This window comes from Thunnus maccoyii, chromosome 22 (assembly GCF_910596095.1).
Source record: "Thunnus maccoyii chromosome 22, fThuMac1.1, whole genome shotgun sequence".
In the NCBI taxonomy this organism is placed as follows: Eukaryota; Metazoa; Chordata; class Actinopteri; order Scombriformes; family Scombridae; genus Thunnus; species Thunnus maccoyii.
In genome coordinates this window covers 2586719-2608352 of record NC_056554.1, presented here as the reverse complement: position 1 = coordinate 2608352, position 21634 = coordinate 2586719, and the positions used below count along the sequence as shown (strand labels likewise).

Below are 21634 nucleotides of genomic sequence, written 5' to 3'. Positions count from 1 at the left end.
TTGTGAAATGATGTGACATAGCCCATATGACAAATACAAATGTAACTATCTAGATTTTAAATATTCTGCATCTATTTCCTATAGAACAGTGATGCAACAGAGCACCAAGATGCTTTTTGTGTCTGCCCAACACTTAGCGGTAGCGTAGAGAGAGTCATTTCTTTTGCCACCATTTGCTGTTTTATTTAAGAAGATGTAATTGGTTGGAACTTTCAGGGGACATAACACATCCTATATTAGCAATAAATGATGGCTGTGAACAGCAAATGTTGCTAAGGAGTTGTGAAACAAAGCCAAAGTACACCGTTTATCACTTACCTGAATAGTGAAGAACACAGGTTCAGTATGTAACCGCCCATCAAGCAGGAAGCCTCGATTGGTGCTGTCAGAGGCAGTAAAAGCAAATCGGTCGATCTGCGATGGTCCCCCATCATGTTTATATGTTACCTCTAGTTCCTGTATGTCTCTCTGGGTGAAGTTTGAGCCAGTAGTCAGTGTGGTTCCACTTAAAACCAGCCTGCCATACTGTGGAGGCTGCAGAAGGACAAAGGTCAGAGCGTTGGCTGGAGTGTCTGGGTCAGACATGGCCAGGCAGTCAGGACCCAGCATCATGGAGGATCCTTGGGGAACTGTAAGGCCTTTGTTGGAGGACAAAGATGGCAGGATGCGATCCACCATTTCCACTGCAACCTCAAAACTTCCATTTCGGCTAGTCTTACCATTACTAACAACAAACCTGCCAAAACATACAAAGATTAGATTGGATAATGGAAAACCATGGCACCAGTTCATCTAAAAATGTGTGGAAGCATTTTGGATTCAAGACCATAAATGGAAAAATCATGGATAAAGTTGAGGCTGTTTGTCCCTTTTAAAAATGCAACTGCAAGAGTCTGTTGCAGCTGCCGCTTTTTCTGCCCAGATTTCATCGCTAACAATTCAGTGACCTCCTTGAGTGTCATCATGTTTATGTCGTGCAAAATCAGATCTTCTCAAGGAAGATATTCAGCCCTGTTCTGGTAGCGGTACTTTTTAGTCCTTACAGGTACATACAAACTACGCAGGCCATGCAACTAGCATGGTAGCTGCTGTCTATGCATACTCACTGGGAAAAAGTAAGTATATCACAAGCCTTGGACAAGCTCTTGAGCAAGCAAGAAAGGCCTCTAGACTCACTGAAAGGTTTCTGTGGGTGTGCTGGCTCGGTTGTCGTGCACATAAGCCACGATGTTTGCTGCTATGTCCATTTGGCTGAAGGTGGAGATGGTCAGTCCAGGATGTTTGATGTATTCTATGTGTCCGTGAGCAGGCGGGTTGGTGATGACATACAGAAGCTCCTCAGGTTTGTCTGTGCCATCTGTGGCTAACAGCACATCTGTGGTGAGAACCACACGATCGCCACGGTTGACGTTCACTGGCTTTACAAAGATGGCAATATTTCCTGAAAAAGGTGGTGGAGACATTAAAAATTGAACCATAAAACTTGGCAGAGTGAAGAGAAACACATTGGACACATGAGCTTGTGACTGACATGGAGGCAGTCACAAGGACATCACAAGAAGCCAATTTTATTCAAACCTATGTCTAATGAAGAATTTAGGACTGAATTCCAGTACCTTTTTCTAGATCTTTAACAGAGATGTAGAAGTGCTGTGGGGGTGATTGATTCTTTCCATCCAGCAAGTAGAAGACAAAGAAGTCTTGTGTTTTAGCACCGTGCTGGCCTTTGTGCATGTAGCGCAGAAGGTTCATATCAACCATTTCCTGGGTGCAGTTTGTCCCAGCTGTCAGTGTCACCCAGTCCTGACCTTCCTAAGACAGGATCAGTCACAGTTAGCAGCATTTATAACCCTTTGGGATGGAGTACAGATGTGCTGGTATACTGGTTTTACTACATACCTCAGTGAAATATTCCGATGGTAACAATTAGACAACAATTTCTATTACCGTCATTACCGTAATTATCACAGTTTTCAGAGAGCACCATGAACACAGAGTAGTGCTCCTGCCTTTACCAGTGTTTACAGTGACACCTTACTATAAAGTAGCATATCTCAAATGATGGGAATTAGGACTGTTTCTATAAACAATGGATGTTGGTTTTGTATGTTAGGATGCTAACATTTGCTAATTAGCACTAAACATAAGATACAGCTGATGGGGATCTACTGTATGGTTTGGCAGGTATTTGGTCATTAAGAATTGGCCAAAGGAAAATTTTGACCAGATGATAACTCTAGATGAAAAGTTTTTAAAATTCATCCTCTAGGGACCATAAATATCCATACCAAATTTCATGGCAATCCATCTAATAGCTGTCAAGATATTTCTATAAAAACAAAAACAGCAACCTCATGGTGGCACTAAAGGAAAAGTCAGGAATCACCAAAATCATCAGAATACATGATTTGTACAGAATTTGGTGCTGATCCATCAAGTAGATTTCACTGAAAGAGTAAAAAATCTGATCTATTGGTGGCGCAAAAGGAAAAGTCAGAGGATCATCCTCTGGGGACCAGACAGACAGACCAACATTGCCATCCCTACAGCTGCCAGCATGGTTAAAAATGTACAGCACTACACCAACCTTCAGCTGCAGTAGCCCTTGGGTAGGAACACTCTCAAATATGTACATGACCTCTGCAGAAGGAGAATCACTGTCCTGTGCAAAGAGTGTAACACTGGATATAAGCCTGGCCTCTCCTGGCTCCACCTCAAGTCCATTGTTCCTGAAGGACAGAACAATGAGACAAGTCTCACTTACTTTGCCACGATCATGTGTTGACTCAACAGGAAGTGTAATGAAGATTTTAGTCTCACCTTATGACATTAGGCTCCTCGTCATTGACTGGCAGGACTTTAACCATCACTTGTCTGTGGAGTTGGTGCCTGCCATCGGTTAACTGGATAGTAAAACTGTCGTCCATATTCTCTGAGTCATCATGCATATACATCAAAGTGTTACCTGCAAGCCAATGAAGATACAGAAAGGAATTTGTAATCTTTCTCACAGGGCACGAATGCAGCATTAGCCCTAAGAAGACCTACTCTGACCATAAACCAGTCATTTTCAGTGCTATGTGAAGTTTTAACATGCATAAAGTACCGCTTATAAGATCTGTCATTGTAAAATCGACCACTGTGGATTGAGGACTGGCCTCCCGATGCTTGTAGGCTGGCTGTCCACTGCTGTGGTGGATGATACTCCCATGCTGAGGGGGTTTAACCACACTGAAGAGCAGGACGTTCTTGGGTACATCCAGATCCATTGCATGTAACACCGACGAGTCCAGCTCCTTCATTTCTCCTTCTTGTACCTCATCACACAGGAAACTTAGTCAATAAATTTTGTGGACAAAATCTCTTGGGAATGTTTGGTCTTTAGTTGTGAGACTGAACATAACTTACTGTGATATTTCGAGCCATGAACTCTGGGATCTCGTCGTTTGTTGGGTTGATTATAATGTAGAAGGGCACATTGGCTGAGCTGTGTTTGCCGTCTGATATGCAGAGCATTAACTGGTCAGTTGTTGGCTCCATCCTCTGGTGTCTGGACTGTACGTAGTTCACATGACCATCAATGATGTCTTTGTATGAAAATGAAGCTGGAAAAAAAGAAGGTGAGAAAGAAAAACATTTAACTTTTTTTTGGTTTCATCTGTCTGATGATAAAATATATCATAATGCTTACCTATGCTTATGCCCATGTTGCTTTTCTCAAAGCCAGGACTGGGCAGGATATTTTCAATGTAGCCAAACTGGGGCGGAGAAATCAGACTGACCACCAGCTTGTCCAGGATGGTGTCCACATCAGAGGCCTTCAAGTGAGACACTGTTATCGGGGCAGTCCCCCCTTCATCTACCACAAAGATGTCTCCTACCAACAAGAAAGGTACAATCATTGTAAAATATCATGCTAAAATTCCTGTAATCAATCAAATAATTAAACATATAGCAGGTAAACTTACAGTATACTCTGTCCAAATAAAATAATTTTTCAGCTGTGTATGTATCCAGACAGGAGCAGTGAGGTTTCATATGAACTATACCATATAAAATATCTCTATATCACAGGTGTATATGAAAAAAGACTTTGCTTTTTTACTATAGGCAACACTAAAGACTGACACAACATTTAGAACAATACATTTTGATGGAATATCTTTTTTGGCCACTCTGGGGAAGTATAACTCTATTTAGTTTTTGTGGATAAGAAAAGCTAGTTATTTCCAGTGATTTTTTTGTCCTTGTAGAGCTAAATGTAAGATAATTTTACTTTGGAACAAAACAAAATGAATAACTTGAACCAAATTGTGTACTTAATTCTGTTCATACAATTTTATATTAATACCAATATTTATTTTCAACAGCAACATGACCTAGTTCAAATATGTCAGTGAAACTACTGACTACTCTTTAAATTTTGATGCAAGTTCATATACTGTATGTTACACGAATGTAATTTGTTTCATTCATTAAAAAGAACCATGATGTGTATTGTAATTGAAACGTGGGTGGTGGACACGGAGGGTGTCCATGCTAATCACTTTGAAGGGCTGGTGTGGTTTTAAAAGTTTGGCAACCACTGCTAAAATACCGCTTCCATGGCAGAAAGATAAACTTGTTGTAACAGGAAAAGCACAGGTATAGCTAATAGCATTAACGATGGCTCCCCTGTGAGTGCCCTGCTAATCAATGCCAGAGAGTAAACCGGGGGCCTGGAACAGACACACTTAGCTGCTACAATTAATTTATTAATTACACCTTTGTTTTACCTACTGTGATGTACTATGACATGTCAATATTCCTGCAGGCCTTCAACAATCATAAACATGTAAGGTGTAAAGTAACAGCAGTGCTAACAATAGAGAGTGCAAAATATCAATCAAGACGAGGTCTAATCAAGCAAAATAAGTGAAAACACCTGTGTAGGTGGAGCCTGGGGGTGTAATGGGTTTTACTATTTCATTTATTTTCTTTGATACAGCGTGGTGTTATTTACTTTTTTGCATTTGTGAGTCAAGTTTGAGCTCAAAGTAGGCTCTCTGGACACCATACAAGTGACATAGAAATGGCCCACCTGTTGTAAGTGAGGGTGGCTGGCTGTCTACTGGAAACACTGTGATGTGGAGGTCGTACACAGGAAGACTGTGATGTAGCTGCGTCATGCCTCTGGTCCTGACAGGATTTCCTCCACCACAGCATAGAGCAGAGTTTTCTGTTTCTCCATCAGAAATAACGAAGGTGATGGTGTCATGTCGAGGAGTGAGTCCGATCTCCAGTCCTAAAACAACAATCATAAACATAGTATATATACACTTTCACACACAGTGTCTAATTATTCATCTCCTACTAGATGGTCCTATGTAGGGGTCTAACCCAACCCTCCACTGCCTACCTGTATGTTTGTAGTTGATAATCCCTGCAGTGATGTCTGCCTGGATGAAGCGATCGATGACAACACCGTTTCGGAGCACCACACCGTGATACGGCTGCCGGGCAATCAGGAAGGCCAGGCTGCTGTTGTCACTGTCTGCGTCAGTAGCATAGATATACTCAGCTGTGATGACTATTTCCTCTCCCTCTGAGCAGCTGAGGACTGGTTTCAAACCAGTGACCAGCACTGGGACCTCGTCATTGATAGGGGTCACCTGGAGATAACATGCAAGGCATTGCGTTTCATACAAGTGTACGGCTTTAGTAAAACAATCCATGGTTCACTTTTCACTTTAATCTTACTGCAAACAAGTGTGTAAAGCCAAGCGTGTCAATTTCTAAAGAAATGTGTTGTTTTCTCAAATGAGAGAAATTACCTTCACTTTTAGAACAAAACTGACTGAATTGGTGCCATCTGTTGCTGTGAATTCAATGTTGTCCTCCACAGTTTCTGAATTGTCATGATTGTACCTGTAAAGAACAGACAAAATAAAGAGTCATGAATTAAAGTCTCAAAACAACGAACATGTGAATTTAAGTCTTAATAGAAATTATTTTTTGCAAACTTTGGCATATGATTACTCAGCTATCTTTAAACATTTATCCTTAAAATAATTTCAAACAGCTACCAGTGACACCTCACAAATATCAGGATTTGGCAAGAACTTTGTAAAATCATGCTCAATTAGATCATTAAATTTCACAGTATTCTTGAGAACACACAACGAGAGAGTGATGCCATGTTTTTCCACCTGGTTTATGATTATGAAAGTTCATCAGAGTTTGTTTGCCAAAAATGAGGTTGACAAGAGCTGTGAGAGTGAACCAAAACTGTAACGTTGTGGGCTGTCATCAAAAATCAAAACAATCAGCTAAAAGACATGTAAAAGTAAAACTACAGTAGCTCTCAGCTCAGAGAACCCAACTAGAGCTAAAAAGCCAGTCAATGTTGGACTTTGACATCAGTTAGGTAGAGAGACACATGACTCCAGAAGGATGCTCATGCTGTCTGCTGGATGTCTAAGTAGGCTGTTTATTGCTAGCACATTAGCCATAACAACCTGATAACTTAATGGTATATTAGAATTTTGTTTTTTCTGCCCCGTAGAGGTCAAGAATCACTTGATGCCACTTGAGCCACCATGAGTGTCCCAAGATGTGTACTAAGTTAATTAGATAGTTTATTAGATACAGTACATCTGTACAATATAAACTAGTCAAACTGTGCAGCCATGGCAGTTGTGACAGACCAAACAGAAGCACAATTCAAACATTACCCTTTGTTGTGACACTTGACATTACAGCTCAACCTTGCATCATACTAAGAGTTTCAGGCTTAGATCCTACATGACATAACGAAATGAATTAACCAGGATGTCTGACCTAACTTTAAGACTCTTCAGGTCATGCACAGTGAAGGCCTGGCCTGGTTTTAGCAGGGAGCTGCCAAGCTGCAGAGCCCCATGCTGTGGTTCCCTCTGAAGCTCCACCTGCAGGGCTTGTTCCATGGAGTCCACATCTGAAAGCAGCAAGTATTCAGGGCTCAGCCAGCACTCCCCTCCTTCATCTACTGTCAGAGGGTTGGTGATAACCTGAAACATAGACCCACATGCAATAAATGTAATTCTTTTACATAAGGTCAAATTTATAACGTTGACATTGGAGGCATAGTTGCGCGTCTATGTACTGTACCTGTGGCGGCTGGTTGTCCACTGGCACCACAGTGATGTTAAAGCAGATCCCTGTGACTGTTTTACCAAGGTGGTTGGTTACAGAGAGAACAAACTGGATATACTGGGGATAAGGGCCGATGTCCATGATTGGAGGCATATAGGCCACCTTCATGAAGTTCACGGCATGCTAGAAACAGGAAAAGAAAAAATGTAATGAGTTTTGAACAAGCCATACTCGCCTCATGTACCTACATTCTTTCTTACAGGCTCTTTTATTATTTAGGTTTATAGTGTTGATGGTGGAGACTTAGCAGTGGCTGGCATGTCAGCTGCTGTACCAGCTATGCAAGCATCCAGTTCTGTGGCTGAAAAGATTCAGATCTTCATTGCAGCAGCCAGCTCAATCTTCAGAGGCATGGAAGACAGAGTCTGATAGAGTTACTGCTCCACTGTCCTTATGTTTAATGCCTTGTTGGACCCCTGGAGTTCAACTGGATGGATATTAACTCCAGTCAACATATTTCAGCTGATTATTTTCCAAGGACAATGGCAATGGTATAACAGGATGGTATAAATAGACTTCTGATAAAGAAAGAAGAGTTGGGATAAAAACACTTCACATGCAAATAGATTATACTATAGTTTTATTTCCTGCATATATTTTTGTTTTCATGTCTTTATATGCAACGAAATAAATTTTAAAACTGAATTGTTTTGATCCTAATATTTCCACTGAGTCACATAAGCATAGATAGACTTTCAATGCAAAAGACACAGAAACACTTCAGGCACTTCAGGTTAAAATCATTTTACATATAAATACTGTATTATAAACTTAGCACAAAAAGTAAGGAAATATGTGTTTGGTAGATTATTTCTTTGTTGTAACAATGCTTCTTGGAAATAAATTTTATACTGTTGGAAAGCCTGTTTATTTACCTTTAACATGGTGCCACATTTGTAAGGAACATGCATTTGTGGGATGAGCAGCAGAGCTGAGTATGAAGGTTGCACCCATGAGCAGGCAGCACCTGTGAGCATGGGCCCTGCTACAGTGGTCAGTAGGTGTCTGCTCCAAGAATCAGCATGCCACATTTGACTGATCTGGATAGGGCCCGTGCGATAGGACAACTTCAAGCTGGTGTTACGCAAAACCAAGATGTGGCATTATTTGGAATGACCCCTAGTACCATCTCCAAAGTGAAGGCCAAGTTCCATATAACGGGGGATGTCAGAGACAGGCTGTGAAGTGGGCTTCCCAAGAAGACGACAGCCCAAGAAGACTGTTTCCTCACCCTGTCAGCACTTAGGTACCATAGGCTGTCTTCTACAGATTTGCAGTCAAGATTCTGCCTACAGCAGTTGGATCATAAGGTCAAAGTGCGGAGAAGACGCGGAGAACGCTATGCTGATTGCTGCACTGATAGAGTAACATCTTTTGGTCGAGGCAGTGTGATGGTGTGGGGCGGCATCTCCCTCACTGGAAAAACAAGACTTGTCATCATTGGAGGCAATCTCAATGCAGAGAGATATCGAGATGAGATTCTGCAACCAGTGGCAATCCCATATCTCCACAGTCTGGGACCGAACTCTATTCTCCAAGATGACAATGCTCGCCCCGTCAGAGCAGGGTTTATCAGACACTACCTCCAGAATTTGGGAGTGGAGAGGATGGAATGGCCTGCCCGCAGTCCTGACATCAACCCCATTGAACACTTGTGGGATCAGCTTGGGCGTGCTGTTCGTGCGAGAGTGACCAACACAACCTGACTGAATGGGATGCCATCCCACAGCAGTGTGTGATCAGGTTGGTGACCAGCATTAGGAGGAGGTGCCAGGCTGTTGTGGCTGTGTATGGTTCTTCCACACGCTAGTAAGGCTCCTGTTTGTTAAATGAATAAATTGTTAAATTGCCAATATGTCTTGTTTCTAATTTACCAAACACAAATTTCCTTACTTTTTGTGCTAAGTTTAGTTTTATTTCTCTCTCTGCTGTATTTGTGTGTACAGTATAAATAGTTAAATTATACTTTCTTCAACCTTGAACTGGTCAATGGTAATAAAATATTGAGTGATTATCACTAAGATTTGTAAATATTTGTGTATTTTTTTTCCTGTACTTTGGGTTTCTTGCAGCTTCATAGTTTGTGAAATTGACAAAATGAAAAGTCAGACTTATAGCTGAGTTTCTTCTGAAAAAAGGATACCATGCATGTGGAGTAAGGACAGTTGATTAAATGCTAAACAAAGATAAAATGAATGGATAGAAAATTGGCTGAACATAACCAAATGAACCTTGACTCCAAAGAGTTTTAAAAATTGAAAGAATTACCTGTGTAAAGAGCCTCAACACTGGTGCGTTGGAGTCTTTGGTAAATTTGGGTATGCTATCCACCAGGAACAACCTGCCTGCATCTGGACTGCTGCTCATCAAGACAACAACACATAGTTCAGACAGAATGCTTTTCCATTGGTCGGTGTCCAGTGTGTTTGTGACTGAAGGCGAGGACATACTAACCTGTGAGGACCGGTGAAGAAAGGTGGAGTGGTAACTGTGAATGTAAGCTCACTGTCTGGTGACTCCTGGTCGACAAAGTGAAGCTGCTGCCGTGTTATATGGACGACTTCTGTTTCTTTGATCACAAGACACCGGCTGGCTCCAAGAACCTCTTTAGGTGGTTGGTCTGGTACAGGCTCTATGTGAACAATCACCACCTGCACAACAAATAAATCGTCACTGATCATTAAATCAAATATCAAGTAATGTTTGTGATGGAATTTCATTGCAAAAATAAGTTTCTGGGCTTCTTATATCAGAAGGCTGGTTTCTTAGACAATGGATTAAGACGATTTTGGATTTCCCTGCAATTTGGTGCAGGCATTCATAGTCCCTGGAAGATGAATCCTAATGACACTGGTGATCCCGTGAGGTTGACAGTTTTTGTTTTAGTGGACTATCTCAACAACTATTGAACTACAGAATTTGGCACAGACATTGAGAGTTTCTACAGGATGAAACCTAAAGATGTTGTTGATCCTGACTTTTCATTACCACCAGCAGGTCAAAATTTTCAATTATCCAGTGAAAAAGTCAACATCTACTAGATGGATTGACACAGACTTTGGTTCAGACATTCATGGCTCCCAGATAATGAATCCTAATGACTTTGGTGATCCTCTGACTTTTCCTCTAGCCCCACCATGAGGCTGACATTTGTGGTTTTAAGTGTAATGTCTTGACATGTACAGACATTAATGTTCCCCACGGGATGAAGTGCAATAACTTTGATGATCCCTTAACTTTTCATCTAGTGTCATCATCAGGTACTTTGGTTTATGACCAAATACCTGCAAAGCTAATGACATTCTATTAGCCTCAGCTGTACTCTGTATTTAGTGCTAATTAGCAAATATTAGCATGTCAAGGTGCTAAACTAAGCTGTTGTACATGGTAAACATTATATCCCTCATTTTGTCCTGTATTAACTTACTAAATAACACTGTGTTACTGTTACCCACCTGAGGCTCTGACAGGTTGGGGGGGTCATGGAAATCAGACAGCACCACCTCAAAGGAGTCATCAAACACCTCATTTCCTAGGTGTCGATAGTAAACCATGGACTGGGACAGGTCCTTCTGCAGAAAGTGGCTGACAGGGTAACCTAGATTAAAAACCAACAGGGACAGGGACATGAAATATGTTCACAGTTAAAAACTTGCAATGCAATGCGACAATAAAGTACATGAAGTACAGTCATATGGATGTGTTGCTGATATAGGCCTTTCCGTATAAATCAGGTCTGTTGGTGTTCCTTGAGGATTTAGCATGGATTTTCTGATCTTCCAAAAATATGGCTGTTTAAAAATCAGCAAAGTCTTTTAGTGTTTGAAAGAGACAACTTTAATTAATTGAATACAGCAATTTACAGCTCTACTAATCTATATTTTTATATTAACAGTGAATCAAATAACTAAATTTTAGTTATTTAGTTTTTTAGTTATTTAGGATTATTATCAACTCTGCAGTTCCCCTTAGCTCAGTGGAGCTTTTTATCCTCTTTCAGCTCATTATGGTTTTACAGACCACAGCTTTACTGTTTTGGTTCAGTCTCACCATTCTAATCAACCTGGTTTCCAGTAGCAGGAAGCCGTTTTCAGTGGAAAAGCTGATAGACCCATTGTACACTACCGACCTAGCTAGTTAGTTAGCAACAAACTGGTGAAAGTTTGAAAGTGGAGCATCTAAAACATTAAGGACTCTTTTTGTATATGTGGTGCGTGGAGACCAAATCAAAGCTAAAATGAGACTGAATATTGGACTTACAATGATCAGGTGGCCATAAAGACAACTATAAATGAATGCTAATGAATGCTAATGTTGCTAACTGTTTACAATTGTTCACTATATCATCTTTGTCAGGTAATATGTCAATATCACCTGATAAATGTCTTCTGTTTGTTCTGCTGCCCAAAGTGACCAAAAATATTTTATTGCAGCTTTAACTTTCACAATAAAGAGCAAATATAAAGGATAAATATACAGTGCTGCTTGAAAGTTTGTGAACCCTTTAGAATTTGCTCTATTTCTGCATAGATATGACCTAAAACATGATCAGATTTCCATGCAAGTCCTAAAACTAGCTAAAAAGACATCAATTAAACAAATGAGACAAAAACCTTACACTTGTTAATTTATTTATTGAGGAAAATGATCCAATGTTACATATTTGTGTGTGGCAAAAGTATGTGAACCCCTGGGATTATCAATTCATTTGAAGGGGAAATTAGAGTCAGTTGTTTCAATCAATTGGATAACAATCAAGTGTGAGTCTTGGAGGCCCTGCTTCATTTAAACAAGAGAAATCTGGGTCTTTACTATCGAAGTCTGAGCTTTACAACACAGGTTTGTGGACATATGTCATGGCTCAAACAAAGGAGATTTCTGAGGACCTTAGAAGAAGAGTTGTTGATGCTCACCAAGCTAGAAAGGGTTACGAAACCATTTCTAAAGAGTTTGGACTCCACCAGTCAACTGTCAGACAGATTGTGTACAAATGGAAGACATCAAACACTATTGTTACCCTCCCGAGGAGTGGTTGAACATTGAGGATCACACCAAGAGCAGGCGTGTAATAGTCCAAGAGGACACAAGGGACCCCAGGGTAACGTCTAGGAAACTAAAGGCCTCTCTCGCAGTGGCTACAGTCAATGTTCATGAGTCCACTATCAGGAGAACATTGAACATCAATGGTGTTCATGGCAGAGTTGCAAGGAGAAAGCCACTTCTCTCCCAAAAGAACATTGCTGCTGTCTGTGGTTTGCTCAAGACCATGTGGATAAGCCAGAAGGTGATTGGAAAAATATTCTGTGGATGGATGAGACCAAAATCGAACTTTTTGGCTTGAATAAGAAGCGTTATGTTTGGTGATGAGCAAACACTGCATTCCAGCATAAGAACCCATAACCCATCTGTGAAACATGGTGGTGGTAGTATCATGGTTTGGGCCTGCTTTGCTGCCTCTGGACCAGAACAGCTTGCAATCATTGAAGGAGCGATGAGTTATGAGTTGTACCGGCAAATTCTATAGGAAAATGTCAAGGTATCGGTCTGTGAACTGAAACTCAACAGAAAGTGGGTCATGTAGGGTCATGTCAGGTCAGTTACACAAAGAGCCTAAAAACACAAGTCGATATACCAAAGAATGGTTAGAACAGAAGAAAGTTAATGTTTTGGAATGGCCAAGTCAAAGTCCTGACCTTAATCCTATAGAAATGCTGTGGAAGGACCTGAAGCAGGCAGTTCATGCAAAGAAGCCCACCAACATCCCTGAGTTGAGACTGTTCTGTAAGGAGGAATGGGCTAAAATTCCTCCAAGCTGATGTGCAGGGCTGATAAACGTTAACAGAAATGTTTGGTTGAAGTTATTGCTGCAATAGGGGGTCACACCAGTTATTGAAAGCAAGGGTTCACATACTTTTGCCTCACACAAATATGTAAGATTTGATAATTTTCCTCAATAAATAAATGGATAAGTTTTATTTTGTCTTGTTTGTTTATTTTGGTTCCCTTTATCTAGTTTTAGGACTTGTGTAGATATCTGATCATGTTTTAGGTCATATTTATGCAGAAATAGGGGAAATTCTAAAAGGTTCACAAACTTTCAAGCAGCACTGTATAATACAATAAAATAAAATCACTACAATAAAAAAATAACCTGTCCACATTCAGTTTGGGTTACTATGAGCAAAAAACAATTCAGCTAAAGTGTCTTGACTGGTAGTGAGCCTTTTTAGAAATGCTTTTAATGCTGATTTAACTTCCTGTGCTACTGTGTGCCTTTATTGTTTTAAGTTGTGTAAAATATAATTTTATAGTAACATTTAATACATTTAATACAATATTTTGCCACCACCAAAATGTGCTTGCATTATTATGAAAATTATAAATTGCATACACTTTATTCAAACAATCTATTTCAATTAAAATAATTTATTCAATAATTGCCATACAGGTACTTTATATGTAAATGTAAAAGGCAGCTAAGTTATGAAGCTATGAAGTTGGTCAATCTTTTTGTTTTAGAGAGCCTCATTGGAGACTTTGCTAGGGTTTCTTTTCTATTAAGGATATGTATTATTTTAAGTGCAGTATTTCCTATGCTTGAAAAACTGCTTTTAAAAACATGCTTCAGTGTTGTATAGGCCATTTATGAGTTCATTGTATGCAGGATAGTAAACTAAATGAAGTATAGTATATGTTTCTCCTGACCTGTGAGTCCTGCTCCTGGCATCTTCATCACCTCTCCTGCCTGCGGAGGGCGGGTAATGTTAAAGAGGATGTAGTCATCACTGGAGTCCATGTCTGAAGCCTGGAGGGTGGAGCCTCTCAGCAGAGCCGTCTGTCCCTCGGACACCTCCAGCAGCATGTTGGTGATGAGGAAAGGAGGGCTATCGTCCTTTGGGAGGATCTTGATGGGGAACTTGTGACGGGTCTGATGGGGGCCGTCAGTGATGCGAAAGATGATGAAGTCTGTGGTAGAGTCACTGTCATCATGGTGGTAGTGAACCACGCTGGCTTTGATGTCACTAACAGTGAACATAAAGCCCTTTCCACCTGGAGTTTGCATCACACAACATCAAATAAACATCAGCTGGTACATACAGTATATCATGTTTTACACCATTACTGACAAATTACTATGATACTTTTATAGGTTTACTGAAATAAATAAGACCATGGTGGAGATGATTGATAACCCCTACCTCACATCAGTGGTACAGCAGCGGTCTCAAAATTAAGACCGCTACAGTTTCATATAGTTAAGAATTTCACACTATGCTGGACTTGCTTAGAACAGTGGTTCCCAACCTGGAGGTACTAACCCTCAAAGAGGTCACTAGATAAGTGTCATGGGCAGACAGTGTGTTGTTAGCAGTGGTATTGATGAGCAATGACCACACCAGCATCTAACTGGGCCAAAGTGGCATTTGCAGATACAATTACATGCTGTTTGTGTGTGTGAAACTGTCTGCTCTGCCTACAATAGAATGACATTCTATTGTTTCTGTTATGCAAAGATTTGAGGTCTCCATCTATGTAGACGGATAACTAACAGTATTCCGTTGTTGTCTTAAATGCATGTGTGACTGGACCTTCAGTGTGAACAATGGCTTTAATTTTGCTGACTTCCAAAATATAGCATTAATAGGCAGGTTTCTCATTAACAATTGAATCAAAACATTAAGCCTTAGTCACTGTTGTTTTACAGTTGGATTTTAGAACCGCACGAGGTGCCCTATAACACACCAGCACATAATGGAATAACATATCTGCAATATAGACAGATAGATGTTACCATGGCATTAAAGAGTTATAGTAAATCTTAAAATGATTTCTAAAGCTGTATCCAGATAGAAGTGGATAGATGTGATTTTGTCTGTGCCCACTGGCAGCTGTTGTGTCCAGTACCTCTGACAGTCAGCCGTCCATGCTGCAGGCCATCCACAGTGATGATACGAACAGCATTCAGGTTGTCATTGTCCACAATCTGGAGCTGCTCCCACGTTATTGGACGAGACTGACCTTCTAACAGGCTGAGACCTATAAGACAAATTATTCATAGAAAAACTACACTTAGCTAGGTAGACTGAACATAGCAAGCCTCTTTCTGAAGGATATGAAAAAGACCAGAGTCATAAGCTCTAAAGCTGGAGAGTCAGGCTTTCTTGCTAACTGCTGCTACAGAGGCACTTTGAAATTCACACTCTTGTGCATGGATGATTCTGTCAAAATGAGCCTACTTGGTGTAACCCGGCTTTTGGATTTAAGCCTATAAAATGGCTAAAATGGCCTTTTTGGGTGCAGAGGAACTAATACATAGCCTGTCACATTAGCTCTGTTTTGGTATCAGTCACCTCCTGAGAAAAAAATCATGCTAGATGTTAAAACGTTAAAAATGTTAAAAGTCCTTTACCAGGTTTTTGGAACAAAGCAGTGTACAGGGGCTTATCAAAGCTTTTTTGCTGAAAACAGCTGACTGCTGCTGGAAACAAGATAGCTGAGACTGAATCCTACAGTTAATATGTCATAAAACAAAAACGAGCTAAAGGAGGCTTTAAAGCTGCAGAGTTAGGTGATATTTCTTAGTGGCTTTGTCATTTCAAGCAACCCTTTTCACATTACATGTAATCATTTGATCAAATGTTAAAATAAAAATATCAATTAGTTTCTTAGTTTTATACTACATTTACAACAAAATTATTTTAAAACAATGTGCATTTGCAGTGTGATAATGCTGACATACCCATGTTCCAGGACACTCTGGGTGCATTGGTGTCTGCATTCCTTACAGACATGTGAACAGTCATTGATGGGCTCTTCTCAAAGAAAAAGTCATGAACCTCAAGTTCCACCTGCATGAAAAGATTATAATGATTTTCAGGGTCCACTGATTGGACCAAAATGAGTGTCTTATACTAGATAATGTTCAAGAAAGTGAACACTACCTCGTAATTCCTGCGTTGGGTATGTGAGGAGTTTGGCGGTTGATACCCAATGAGCATGTCATTGAGATCTAGCCATGTGAAGGAGGAGATTGGGCGAGTGTGATCAGTTAGATGAGTAATGAAGCCCTCCGCAGGAGGTTTGGTGATGTTAAAAACCAAATGTTGTTTGGGAGTTTCCTCGTCTTCAGCATCTAGTGTAGCAGTGGAGAGTGGAGTGAGGATGAACTGGTCAACCTCCAGGATAAACATTGACATGAAGGATGGTTTGGGAGGCTGGTTGGGCATTGCACCGATGATCTGCACCGGAATCCAGGCCTGTTCAGACTACACAGCAGTATAGAAAAACAGTGTTGTTAGCAAGTTGACCATCAGCCATTTCTGAAGGATATTATTGATCTTGAAACATATACTAACACCACAGAGCTGGCACAGGCTGTGAGAAATGAAGAAATACAAAATTGTTACCATGATCAATAGTGTAAAAGTACCTTGGTTAAATGACCTGTGTACCTGATATATGCTGCCACTCCTGGTGTCCTTGAGGTCCAGTCGGATTGCAATGTAGTCTATGTCTGGAGATGGAGGGTCTATGTGTTGATATTTCAGCCCCATCACCAGGAAGTCATCACAGGGAATTTTGGTGAATTTCACGAGCTTCAGACCCTTCAGGCAGTCCTCAGATTTACACATCGCCCTGGCTTTATTGTCTAAATAATGACACAACCAGACAGATGTTACATTTTACCTCACTTTTTGGATTTTCGTTTTACCTGTTGATTCCATGCTTTCCTTACAGGGAGATGACAGACTATTATGGCTGATGGTGCTGAAACAATCTCTCTTGCCATCAGTAAGAGCATGCCACAGGCATCAATTCTCAGTTCACTACTATTAACATCATACATAAACCATATTATTCTTCCTATTCAGCTATTACTCATAGAATTTTGAAAAGTGATGACTTGGCACCCCCAATGGTGGTATGCAAAAAAGACACTGTCAAAAAGTTCTACCCCTATGAATCTAACCTGAGAATTAAGGGGTGAAAGCAACACATAGACTCCAACAATTTTCACCGTATGTCATCAGAATTGACTGAAAAATATAGTAGTCACTTAAAAATTCTACACATAGAAGCTTTAATGCTTGATTTTGTCCGTCTTTACCGGTGACCACTGAAAAAAATGTGTAGTAGGATTTGCCATCCTCAGCTGTCAGCCATGCAATTTCATAGGTTACCGAGTTGCTGACGTAAGTGGATGAAGCTCTCCGGCTCATCCCCTCTCTTGGTGGCTTTCTCTGGCTCTCCGGTGACCAGTTGGCCGTGAGCCGGCAGGTGGGTGTCATGGTTACTCAAATGGATGGTACACTCCAGGCTAGACCTCTTCTCATAGTGGAAGGACACCACATTGCCATCCACAGCATCGGAGAAGCCGTAGAATTCAGGAACCTCCAGGGATTTGGGCCCCAGCTTTATGATACTGCATTCAGGTTCCATAATGTCCACATGGAGAGAAAACACCTCCATATATGTCTCAGTCTCAGTAAACCTGGACAAAAAACATAAGATCATTTGGCCACACGAGCAGGAACAGGAAAGAAAGAAAATAAATGTATTTCCCATTTTCCTATTCATATCCAGGTGTTGTACCTGTATAGTCGAAGCTCGACTGTGTCCTCCTTTAACAATGGACAGCCATTATGGACATACTTTACTTCATCAGCCAGATAGTGGCAGTCAAATACCTGAAAAAAGAAAGAAAGAAAATTCTTATCAACTATAATTAGTGAGTTAGGACTGCAATTTGTATGAACACTTGTACATTGCTTACATCAGTTTCCTTGATTAAAAAATTAGACTATGTCACATTTACTGAAGAGCAGCCACTGTGGCATCCAGTGACAATTTCAGGATAATGGTGACTGCTTGTGTAACAGTGGCACAAGTAAAGTAAAGTCATAAAATCAGTTATGTGATTGAGCAATATCTATCAAAGGTTTGCTAACATTAGCTAAAATTAGTCAGGATAAGCTACTGGTCATACCAGACCAATTACGGCTGTAGCAGCAAAACCCCTGAGTGTATTGACTTGAGGAAAAGTGTGTTTATTGCTTATAAATGTAGTTACATTTATAAGCTATTTATTTATTTATTTATAGCATTTATTAACTTATTCGTTAAGTTATTACTTCTTTCAGAACTTACATAGTTTAAAACAAAACCAAAGGGAAACAGATTATGCACATCAGACATAAACCACACTTTAAAATAAATAAATAAATAAATCATGCATTAAAAATAACTCATAAACGCCATGTTGGCAAACTTGTAGCAAAGTGAATGTTTCAGTTTTAATTCTTAACATCTGAATGCAACTCTAAACACAATAATTTGGGACAGTCAACAGTTGACTGTATCTGTCATCACCGAGTCATTAGAGAGGAGACGAGTGGTCTACCTGGCAAACAAAGGAAGAAGTATAGAGAGGTCCCTCTGCATTCTCCTTGGCAAAATACCTCTTTACTGAACATGAAAACAAGGCTGCTCAAGACAAGGAAATGTGTAGGTGTGTTTAGGATGAAGGGCAGACAGTAAAGGCTTTTCACACTCGGCCTATGCTGTAGAGACCTAAGCCCAGTCTAATACAGTACCATGTGGTTTTTTAATTTATTAACCTCAGCTTACAGTAAAGCCCAGGTTAATGATTTATACTTGAAAATCAGAACTCAGGATTAACTTTTTCAACATTTTATGTTCACTGTATTTCGTATGTTTTTCCACTCCTGGCAACAAAAGCCTGATTAACATTTTTAGATTATTTTATCTTACCTCAAAGCACTATGTTATAAAATGTATTTTGTAGAAGACAATGTTGTCCATTCACTACTGTATTTTTTCTATCTCTTTTTCTATCTGACGTTGTTCCTTACACCTTTGAAATCATAGACTCACTGCCAATTGAATTTAATCTGACATATTTTAAATGCTGTCAATAATCAACTGAAATTTCAATCTTTCCCTAACCTTAAGTTAGCCTACCCCAAGTAGCCTAAACCTTACAACATGTAGGACAAAATATGGTACAAATAATAGAATGAAATTCAGGCATGTATCACAATAAGGCCATATGGTTACATTTAAATAATTTATTTAAAATGTAACAACAATAACTTATTTCCCCAGTCAATTGGGAACAAACTGTTAAACACAAAAACAAAAAGAAGAGACACTAGATAGCAGAAAGTACTTTACAATAGCAGCTTGAATTTCCTTTTGCAGGTTTTAGGTGAGGATGCCAAAGTGTTGCACTTTGTGGATGGTCCCTACACACTTGTCTCACAGCTGGCTGTACATAGAGACCAATGATATTTGTCCAGCTCAGAGGACAGCTCGTCTTGGTGAAAATTATAGTTAGTTGTCTACCTCACTAGGGTAGGAAAGAGGCGTCATTTGTGTTTTAACAAAGTTTCGCTTATGAGTTATTGATCCCGTAAATTCCAACTATACTTAACTGTAGTTTTTCAATTAACGACGCGTTTGTTGTTTACACAACTCACGGGGAAGACAAAATGTCATACTGGAGACTTCAGGGAAGCTGGAGGATTTTCCAGTTTTGTTTCTCCATCATCTCTGACTCTGGCAGTGGCCACGGTGTCTTGAAAAGTAATGCAGTTACTGGCTACCGTTAAGCTACGCTGTGTCATCTTTGAAATGTTGTGTGCCAGACATGCACAAGTAGGTGGGAGTGGAGAGAAAAAAAAAATAGGGAGAATCGCTGATCCTGCCTTTGATTTCAAAGGTCAAAATCTTTTTCGAATCAATTTTCGATTTAGAATTTAAATCGTAACACCCCTAGTACATACACGTATTTCGTAGGAGACAGGGTTCTCCATTCACCCCAACATTTTTCTGTTTTTCTAGCTATTGTTTTTTCATTACACCTTTTAAATTATATACTCACTGTTTCAGTGTTATCTATTTTTGACAGATTTTATATGCTTTTATAAAACAACAATTACATACATCATGCACTCTGGCATTACAACTGTAAGGACTTGAGGCCTAGAGGGAAATTGGCATTCAAGAGGGAACTAGCAGGGTGGTAGAATGGTAAAAAATGAATTGTAAGACATACTCTTTACACTGAGCACATCAATGCTGCAATACTAAAGATATATTACATGGTTTCCTACATGTTAGCTGTCAACCAGTGTTATGGAAGCGTAATGCATGCCTTCAAACTATACTACTTGGTTTTATTACAGATGGTAAACTGCCTGGAACACACAGGGGTTTTTCATTTGAGGAGGATTTTTCCATTACCTGAGGCATAAGTTTTCCCACTCGTTGAGTTATGGGCTCATTTAACACCACCTCCACCTTGCATGCATCCTTCTGACGGGGAATATGAAACTGAAGGTCACCATCCTGGAGGTAAGCTGCCTGACCCCGTTTCACCTTTAAACCCTTATTGACTTTCACAAAGGAACCATGCGATGAGCAGGTCACTGCCAACAGAAGCACCGGAAGCAACATCCAGGCCAGCGTTTGAGCCAGTGAACCCATCGCTGTCAGTCACAAGCCGACGTCCTGTAGGGTCTTTAAAGACTTCTAAGGATTTTTGGATCGCTTTCAGACACAAGCTTCAATGGGAGAGTTTATGAAACTGGAGATTGCCTTTCCTCTTGAGAAGAAGCTACATTTTCCTGTGATGATATGATGACTCTGCTGCATGTGGCTGTGAGCTTTAACCAGTTCACATGATCGGTCCAGAGCTGTGAAAGAAATGAGAAGGGTTTCAGACTGGCATTTCATATATAATAAAATGTCTATTTTATATTAATGATGTGTTTTACATATATGGTAGCCCTGAAGTGCAAAACACATTTCACAAAACAAATGAGAAAATCCAAAACACCATAACAGTATTATCAGTGACAAACAGTTACCAATTCATGAGCCGACTTCATCACCTTAAAGAGTGTGAGACAGGAAAATGTGAAAATCACAACCAAACATCAACAGTCTACCAATAGTTATTCACATGTCTATATTGGTTTAAATCAAATTAGTGATCATTTCACAAACAAACCAAAGACATTGCCATTTCACGTACATCGTTTGGTCATGGTTCAAACCTTTTGCCATAGTGTACTGCACATGATGTTTGCACTTAGCAACACATCCAGGATATAGAAGTGTTAAAATGAGGGACATGCTTCACAATGACAAGCTTGTTTTCCCCACCACATCCTTCAGTGGTGCTGGATATCCTATAGGGACAACACTGCTAGAAGCTACTCTGCAAAAATATAGGACAACTGGAGTATATTGTATTTACTGCTTATGTTAATCCGTAAGAAACTATGTCAGTTCAATATTCCTTATAACGTACTAATGGTTTAGGAATAAACTATCAGTGATACCAGAAGCAATATTTTCAACTGCTTTGCCAGCAGTGTCCCATCCACCGCTGGTATGTTTTACACAACCACAGTGCACTGGTTAGGCTAATAAC

General features: G+C 40.0%; 1 protein-coding gene across 1 annotated transcript in view; it reads right to left on the bottom strand.

The window, feature by feature from the left end:
* frem1a (Fras1 related extracellular matrix 1a) overlaps positions 1 to 21634 on the bottom strand; it is a 43381-nt gene that overhangs the window by 6413 nt on the left and 15334 nt on the right. Inside the window, exons 3-26 of the mRNA XM_042400586.1 lie at positions 20440 to 20891; positions 17767 to 17861; positions 17355 to 17665; positions 16626 to 16822; positions 16116 to 16439; positions 15914 to 16022; positions 15079 to 15210; positions 13879 to 14223; positions 10629 to 10771; positions 9628 to 9824; positions 9442 to 9532; positions 7129 to 7296; positions 6820 to 7028; positions 5814 to 5907; positions 5399 to 5651; positions 5081 to 5284; positions 3692 to 3877; positions 3409 to 3605; positions 3107 to 3317; positions 2821 to 2965; positions 2588 to 2729; positions 1617 to 1812; positions 1177 to 1441; positions 319 to 736 (exon numbers count right to left, since the gene is read on the bottom strand). Coding sequence (XP_042256520.1) covers positions 319 to 736; positions 1177 to 1441; positions 1617 to 1812; positions 2588 to 2729; positions 2821 to 2965; positions 3107 to 3317; positions 3409 to 3605; positions 3692 to 3877; positions 5081 to 5284; positions 5399 to 5651; positions 5814 to 5907; positions 6820 to 7028; positions 7129 to 7296; positions 9442 to 9532; positions 9628 to 9824; positions 10629 to 10771; positions 13879 to 14223; positions 15079 to 15210; positions 15914 to 16022; positions 16116 to 16439; positions 16626 to 16822; positions 17355 to 17665; positions 17767 to 17861; positions 20440 to 20682 — 4875 coding nt within the window. The 5' untranslated portion in view covers positions 20683 to 20891. The remainder of the gene's footprint in view (positions 1 to 318; positions 737 to 1176; positions 1442 to 1616; positions 1813 to 2587; positions 2730 to 2820; positions 2966 to 3106; positions 3318 to 3408; positions 3606 to 3691; positions 3878 to 5080; positions 5285 to 5398; positions 5652 to 5813; positions 5908 to 6819; positions 7029 to 7128; positions 7297 to 9441; positions 9533 to 9627; positions 9825 to 10628; positions 10772 to 13878; positions 14224 to 15078; positions 15211 to 15913; positions 16023 to 16115; positions 16440 to 16625; positions 16823 to 17354; positions 17666 to 17766; positions 17862 to 20439; positions 20892 to 21634) is intronic.